General features: G+C 40.5%; 1 protein-coding gene across 1 annotated transcript; it reads right to left on the bottom strand.

Annotated features, from left to right (window-relative positions):
• Positions 1-455: 455 nt before the first annotated feature.
• On the bottom strand, positions 456-6,982 carry rnf2 (ring finger protein 2). Its single transcript, XM_017490658.3, has 7 exons — positions 6,892-6,982; positions 5,859-5,976; positions 4,789-4,949; positions 3,974-4,189; positions 2,761-3,033; positions 1,631-1,802; positions 456-1,507 (listed from the first exon to the last, which is right to left on the bottom strand). The coding sequence occupies exons 2-7, from the start codon at positions 5,943-5,945 to the stop codon at positions 1,406-1,408; spliced, it is 1,011 nt and encodes a 336-aa protein (XP_017346147.1). The 5' UTR covers positions 5,946-5,976; positions 6,892-6,982; the 3' UTR covers positions 456-1,405.
• Positions 6,983-8,324: the final 1,342 nt, after the last annotated feature.

Below are 8,324 nucleotides of genomic sequence, written 5' to 3'. Positions count from 1 at the left end.
CCTGTAGAAACATTACCATTACCATAACATTACCACAAGAGATGTCCACCAAGTGGACATCTCTTTCTTCCTCAGCACAACTCGCACAAAAGGTCTGTTGGTATAGGATTCAAGTATGAGGTCTGACACGAACTTTGAAAGTGAAAATGTATGTCAAGATATGATTCATAGGATAACATTTACTATTTTATGAAACTCTTTTTATGTGCAAATGGTATTATGGAGTCAAACGCGAAACACTGAGACACAATGCTAATCTGGTAGCTATAGCTTTCCGTTAGCTCCAAAAAAGCAAACTTTGGACATCAAACATGTCTTTGCTGATCCACTACATATGCAGTAAGTAATTAACAGCTAATAAAGAGTTGACTACTATAATATAATTGAGTTATTAATGACAGTATAATAAAGTAATACTATGCGAATCATATTACCGAAATCACATGTACAAAAGATTTCATTGCAGCACTTGCATACTGTCTTTTATTTTCCAAACAAATGTGGTTTACATCTTTTCCCCGAAAACATCAACATGAACCCATACTTATGCAAATGGTGTCCAACTAAAAATACTTCATGCTCTGAAAGGTTTGTCATGAACGGTGTTGCTTTTATGAAAGACGCCTATATCAAAACTCTGCTCCATTTCGGTGTACAACTGACGGCTACTGATGTATTGCGAGTAGATGGTTGCTTACTGTGACCGGTTTCCAAGATGCCTTATTGTGAAGTGATGTCATATGTACAAAGTCAAGAGGTCAGTACAGCCAGCTGAAAATATACAGTAGTAATATAATGTCGATGTGTGATGTGACATGGACAGTGCAGACCAAATTGAGTCTTCATATTAACCTCAACACAGTGGCAAAAAAAAGGCAAGTCAGCTTTTGTAAATGCTTATAGAAGCGGAGCGATTGGTCATTAAAATGCACTTATGATCTCTCACAGCTTGGGAGATCTCACTGGTTTACACTAAGGTGAGAGGATATTGCCATTGGCTGCCATAGATGGTTAAGTTTTCCCCAAAGCCAATCAATCACTATGAAAACACACATTTACATGGTGTTGTGATTGTATTATTAGATATGAACCTTAGTGAAGGCTGCATCAGACTCCTGTCCATAACAGACTGCTGCTCGGTATGGGACACTATAAACTGACCGTGTCAACTTAAAGGGGAAAAAGAAAAGAGTATCAAATACCAGTATGTCTCCCAAAGTCTCCCCTCCCCCAATATCTATAATCCCCTGGGCCTGTTTTCCTACAAAAAAAGCGATTTTAAAAAAGCAGCCACAGTTGTTAAGGAGCAAGGGCTCCACGCCAAGAGAAAGATAGAGAGAGAAAGGAGGAGAGAGAGCAAAAGAACATCCATCAGTCCATCCTAGAGCCTCACATCCTGCCGGATTCATTTGTGCTCCTTTGTAGGAGCAAAGTACAGCTCCATGGGTTTGTTAACTTTCCAGTATTTCTCGCTCACCAGCTCCAGGGAGAAGGAGCCATTGAGGACCTGAGACAGAGAAAGACACGACACGCTTATATAGTGGATCAGTCGGTTGAACCTTGATTTAAATATACTGCAACACTGTAGTGGGACTAAAAACCTGTACATGTTCAATGTTAAATCACTCACTGTGAACTGGTTGTTGGCTGTGGGAATGTAGATGGTGTACTGTTTCTCGCTGGCAGCCTCTACGTTGATAGGACTGGCCTCTCCGTTCTTGCGCAGTTCCTCCAGGGCGAGTCTCACGGCCAGGTATTTTGAGAGGTGATCAACTGTTGCGTTGCCCGAAGTCTTAATGTACCTAATAGCATGCAAAAATGTCCTTATTAACCCTCAAAGATCAATAGTTTTAATGCTGAATAAAGGTTCAAAGGTTGACCAACTTGTTGACACTATATAGCTAAAAATATGTGGATACCTGCCTGGTGTGCATTCTGAACATCCTGATCCAGATAGTTAGTGCCCCATTGCTGTTCTAACAAACTCCACGCTTCAGGGAAGACTGTCCACTAGATTATGGAATGTGGTTTTGCATGAGGGGTTGAATGGGGATTTGCTCATCTAGCCACAAAAGCATTACTGATGTCAGGAGAGAAGCCAGGGACTTACAATTTATCCCAAAGGTAATCAGTGGGGTTGAGGTCAAGGCTCTGAGCAGGCCACTCAAGTTCCTCCACACTAACCTTGTCTTTATAGAGCTGGATTTTGTGCACAGGGGTATTATCATACTTGAACAGGTTTGTGCCTCCTAACTCCAGTGAAGGGAAACTGTAATGCTACAGCATACAAAGACATCCTATACAACTGTGTGCTTCCAACTTTGGGGCAACAGTTGTCCACATACTTCTTGTCCATATAATGTATTCTAGAGATTAGATTAGCATTTGATTCAATTGAATAAAATGTTATTTTATAAAGCAGCTTTACAGAAGTCTAATGCCGACTGATTCACATCACTGAAGATCAAATGAAACAATATCAAAGGAAATAGTTCCTCATCGTAGGTGTGTGTGCACAGGTGATGGTGGAAATACTAGATGGGGACACCAACATCTCTGTTTTGTCTCAAATTTACAAAGACCAGATAGTTTCATTTCACCTTGCTACTCTCTCAGGTTCAAAATGACCTGGCCATAACCTCTTTATGACTGTTAAAATGAAAATTAGTAGTAGAGACTGTAGTATTGTTCCAAGTTGACTGAAATAGAAAATAAAATGCAAACAGCTCTAAAGAAACCAGTTTCTCAGTGTTCAGTCACCTGGTTTGGGCAGCGTCCTCCTTCTCCATGAGAGTAGGATGAGGCCTGAAGACGAGCTCAATCTCGCTGGCTCCATCCAGAGCTGTGTCCCCTGCTCCATTCTCTGTGGTGTTGTCCATGTCCAGGCCCGAGTCGTCTGAGGTCTTGGTGCGTTTGATGCTGGGTCCTGCCTCCTGGTTACTGTGGACAGAGGCATTACTACAGTGCGAGCTGTCGCCGTTGTCTTCTGCCCCGCTGCCGTTCTCGATCTGGTGCTTCTTCCCTCGCTGCAGTCTGGAAGAACAGATATTGGCAGATCCACAAAAAATTTGATTAGACAATAGAAAATGTCACAGAAGCACCGCTAACTTTACACCCTTTTTTTTTTTTTTTAAATCCACGATTATGCAAACTAGAACGGCTTTTATCTCTATGTTGTGTCCCAGTCTGTGTTTGGATACTGGAGCACGAAGGGCTTGGATATTTGTGATGCAATAACGCTCATCTGTCATGTTTAAGACTATTTAAAAATGTCAGATTCTCTTGATTAGTGTTGTTGGCTGGTTCATTTATTTTTTATTGATTTGGGGTTTCTGGTGTTTTTTTTTGCAATTCAGCTGTTTTAGCACAATTGTCAAGAAATATATTAATGAAATAAGTGAGATTAATGATTAAGCTTGTAGGTCTAAGAAAATAATATCAAAATTGTATCTGTGTATCTATCTATCTTTCTATCTATCTATCTGTTTATGTAATAGTGTAGTCTTTTTAATTGAATGCAGGCATCATACAGCATGAGATCCCAGAACTTTCAAGGACTTGCTTGCCAAGCAGTTCCTCATTATCCAGCTGGATTATCCGCATGCTGGAATTGAGTTGCATTTTCCTGGAATCATTAGGAAACCAGGCCAGTGGGTGTGAGGTATGAACTTGTGTAGCCTGAAGAAGAGTGAAATTGATGCCTATGGTTCATTTTCTACTTCTTTAGACAACGTTTAACATAAGGAGCATGTGAGAAAGGGTGGGACTACAAATGTTGATGCAAAACTGAGTAATTATAAATAAAGAGGCATATACAGAAATCATGGTGGGGGTAAAGCATGGAGAATAATGAGCTGGCCATTTTTTTTTGGCCACACCAAAGTGTGAAAACTTGTGAACTATACGGTTTAACCAAAACTCCAGATGTTCGATATTTTTAATACACATATATAATAATGGAGTGTGTAGTGACCTGTTCAGGGCCTGGATCTTGAGGCCCTCCTCGATGCTGTGGCTCAGAGCCTGCTGGTTGTTGTGTTTGCTGATGCGAGCCAGCACTCGCTCCTGGTGCGCCTCGTACTCGTCTCTGCTCGGGTAGATCTTGCTGATCAGGGCGTCAAAGTTCGGATCAGGACGGAGCGAGCGCTTCGACACCAGCTTCTTCCTGCACGTCGGACACTCTTTATTCCTGCACAAAACAAGATGACGGGTTACTCATTAGACTTGTACTGAATGTCACAGAACTGTCGCGATAATCGGGATCATTTTAAATTCATTCATGGGCTTACGCATCAAAAACCACCAACACATGCAAATTAAGTCTATTTAAAAACAATTACATTTTGTTCCCCCACCCCCTCCCTGACTTCCAGGTCATATGTGCGTCTGCTTAATCATTTCTATGCTTTTTACAGTCATATTTTAACTGCTTCTTTCTGTATCATGCCGAGTATGACTTTGGGCTATATTCCCCAGGTAAGTGCTTATAAGAACGCAAAAGGAGGTACAAGACTGTCCATAACACACCCAGTTGACTTTACTGTACACACTGCTGTGTCTATAGCTATATTTTTACACCTTCTTTAACCTGACCTTTTTGTTGGATTTTTTGGTTTGTTGGTTTTATATGTTCTAATTGTGAATGCCTCTTATAATCTACAGCACTGAGTTAAAGAAATGCAATGTATATGCATATAAATATACATGGAGTGTGTGTGTGTGTGTGTATCGGTAACAATCTACAGAGCAGTAAGAAGGGTGCTGTTTTGGAAACAGTGTGTGACTGACCCAGATCTGAGCGCTGTGATGATGCAGTCTGCACAGAAGCGGTGCAGGCACTCCTTGGTGGTCATTGTGTTCTTCAGCATGTCCAGGCAAATGGGGCACATCAGCTCACTGTGTAGGCTACGAGGGGACACAGCAATCTCCAGACCATCTGTGATGGCCTCCTGATTGAAGAAGAACAGCAGCCAAAGAGATTAACACCAGGAGCCTTAGACAATGACTGAGTACTGAGACAACGCACTAGTGTACCGTTAGTCGTATTGCTGATCATCAGCTTTTTCAAACATTTCCGTTCTAGTTTGCGTGTCTTAGCTTGCACACTGACAGAAAAGCCGAGAACGTCTTCATTTTCCCTTCGCAGCTCCCAAATCAAATATGATTACATTACAGGGTTGTCTCAAAAGTCTCCATACATAGGGGGAATTAACACTTTAGCAAAATGTCTTCCAAAATACATATATATACACACACAAAATATATATATACAAAAATATATATATGTATGTATATATGTATATAGATAGAGAGGTAGATAGCCTTTAAGTATGCCTTTGACTAAAGAAGTAATTGAAACTTATTAAAATGATTCTTGTGGTTGGATTGGGAAGCTGTCGCAATGTTGCGATGGACTTTAACAGCAAACGTGGCGAGCACATCACACGACGTTGTTGCCAAACTTTTTCACCAATTCAAAAACCCTGGAAGTGTTGCGGACCAACCAAGAAGTAGACGTCCAGGAACATCCACTGACGAAGGCACAACCGACATGGTGCTGCAAACATAGTCCCCAATATATGGACACTTTTGGGACACCCTGTATTATTAACTCATTAGTTAAGGATTTATTTGGATATTATATTTAATCCCATTGACAACTGTAGGTTTGGTTTAAAATATTCTTATATAATCGTTATGTCTTACAGAAAACAAAACCCCCAAGGTCCAAAAGGCAAACTACTTTTTCCGAATGGTAAATCACGATCAAGGAGACAGGGGTACTGAAAGCACCTAGTGTTAAGTGTTATTATGTTATTGGGCAGTATGATATAAAGTTTTGGCACCCTTACACTTACCTGTGGAGTTCTCTGTAACTCATAGAGGCTGAGCTCCCAGGTCTTGCTGAGGGGTTGAACCCCGTTAGTCTGCACTGTCTGAGTCATTGCTCGGCGCTGATGTAGACACGAATCACCTCTATGACCGAGCGAACAGAAGGAGCATTCATTAGATTCATGTTTTAAACACTGAGACTCGTACCCGTCCATCTTCAGCCACATACATGTAATAATCCTTCCAACAAATCTAGACTGAAAGCAATAATGACATTCATTCTGAACACCTGTCAAGTACCTGCAGTGTTTACCAAGATAACTGGCTCACACAATTCCACTTTTTTTTTTTTTGTTTGAATCCATCACTTCACATGATGATGGAGTTTGATTTGCATGTTAGATCACTAACTAGAGCTCAAGTTAAACAGGAAAGTAAAACATGATCCATCCATGCAGTCAAACAGGCCAGTGTTTCCCACAATCTGCCCACTTTATCCTCTTGCACGGCACATTTGAGTGCTTTCCTACACTCCAACACCCAGTTTGAGATCATATAATAATACTGGATCGTGTTTATTCAGATGTACTGAAGCAAGACATTTACAATGTGCTAAGTATTACTGTGGCAATCACGGAAAGAAAGAAAAACTGTCCACAGCTAATATTAGCTAAAGAAGCTTCTCAACTCTTTGTGTTAGCAAATACGTAGGGTGGTCTAACAAAGCAGAAAAACATGCCCTGTGAACGTCTACTTTAACCCATGAACTCATTGTAAAAGTGCAGAAACGTTTTAAATGAGAGTGAAAATGCGGGTGTGATATCGTTTTGTCTCGCGCTGTCAAGAATAATCGCAGTTAAGGAGCGACGGCGGCGAAGCGTCTGGCTAACGCAGCTAAGGATGTAGCTTTAATTAGCAACATAAACATCATTCTGCAAGTCAGATTAGATCATTCTCAGCCGCTAAATCATCTTATACACTGAGTGTTTACGGCGAAGTCTTAATAACCACCAACGAGCGTGTAAATAAAGCGTAAATAGAGCTTGTTTACACACTTACCCTTTTCTGTGTTGTGGATACTGTTCCTTTCGCCTGCGCGTTCTGAAAATCTCAATATGGCGGATTTTATGACGACCCCGCAAAGGATTGTGGGAAATGTAGTAACGCGAATGTAGGAAAACGGGACAGTTGCTTAAAAAAAATTCACACCAATCTTTTTCAGATTTTTTTTTAAAAAACAGGTAGGTAAACTATGTGCTCAGGATCTGAGCAGAAATTTTATGTGTATAAATATTATTGGCCTAAGTAGGCTACATACAATATATTTTTTCAACCCTTAACTTGTATTTCATCAGCAAAAATATTCTTTTAGTACCTGAATTACCCAACCACAACAAGATCAACAACAACACTATGAAGAAAAACAAAAACAGTAATATCAACAACAACAACAACGACAACAATAACAACCTGTTAGGGCTGCACCATGGCTAAAATGACAATCATCTTTTTTCATTTTTAAAATGAAAAGAGAAACTGTGGTTTAACCCTTGGCCTTAACAAAAGTTTATTAAGTTGCTGATAAAAACCCATTTGGAATGCTTGTTTGTGTTTGTGTCACCACAGCTGCAGCCGAATATCCCTACTACTACTACACAGTAGGCGAAAAGCAGCACACCAAAGGAGTAGTATGTCTGAATTCTGAGTATTAATAAAACAGTAGAAGAGAAATTCCTGGATGACCTACTGCTTCCACCGAGATTCTGCAGTATGGAACCAATGGACACTGCGCTATCCCATAATGCAATGGGACTGGCATGGAAGAGCTGTCAGAATCCAAAATGGTGGAAGTCAGCTCTTTTTAAACATGAGAGCTAGAGATATTAAACATTGTTCCTTTTGGTTATACCATACTTGTTTAACAACACCTGAGTAAACTGATAACTTGTTGAAGGTTTAAACAACAAAAACAGTTACATTTTTGTGATTATTATGATGTCGTAGGTCACATGACAATGCCAACATGGTGGATGTAGTAGTAGTAGATGTAGATACTGATTAGTATGTACAGTGCTGTGAAAAAGTATTCAAAGGACCTACAGGCCTCTCTTGCATCAATAAAGGTCCCTGTTCGTGGCTACACTATATAAGACACTGGGCAAAAATGGCATCCATGGAAGAGTGACGAGGTGAAAACCACTGCTAACCCATAAGAACATTAAGCCTCGTCACCTTGATTATCCTCAAACCTTTTGGGAGAATGTTCTGTGAATTGATGAGTCAAAAGTGGAACTGTTTGGAAGACAGGGGTCCCGTTGCATCTGGAGTAAACCAAACAACGAATTCCACAAAAAGAACATCATGCATACAGTCAAGCATGGTGGTGGAATTGTGATGGCGTGGGGATGCTTGGCTGCTTCAGGACCTAGCCAGCTTTCCAAAATGAATTCTGCTCTCTACCAGAAAATCCTAAAGGAGATTTCGTTTGAAGA

This window comes from Ictalurus punctatus, chromosome 17 (genome assembly GCF_001660625.3).
Source record: "Ictalurus punctatus breed USDA103 chromosome 17, Coco_2.0, whole genome shotgun sequence".
Taxonomy (NCBI): domain Eukaryota; kingdom Metazoa; phylum Chordata; class Actinopteri; order Siluriformes; family Ictaluridae; genus Ictalurus; species Ictalurus punctatus.
The sequence above is the reverse complement of the archived record's forward strand: the minus strand, read 5'-3'. Positions and strand labels throughout refer to the sequence as shown.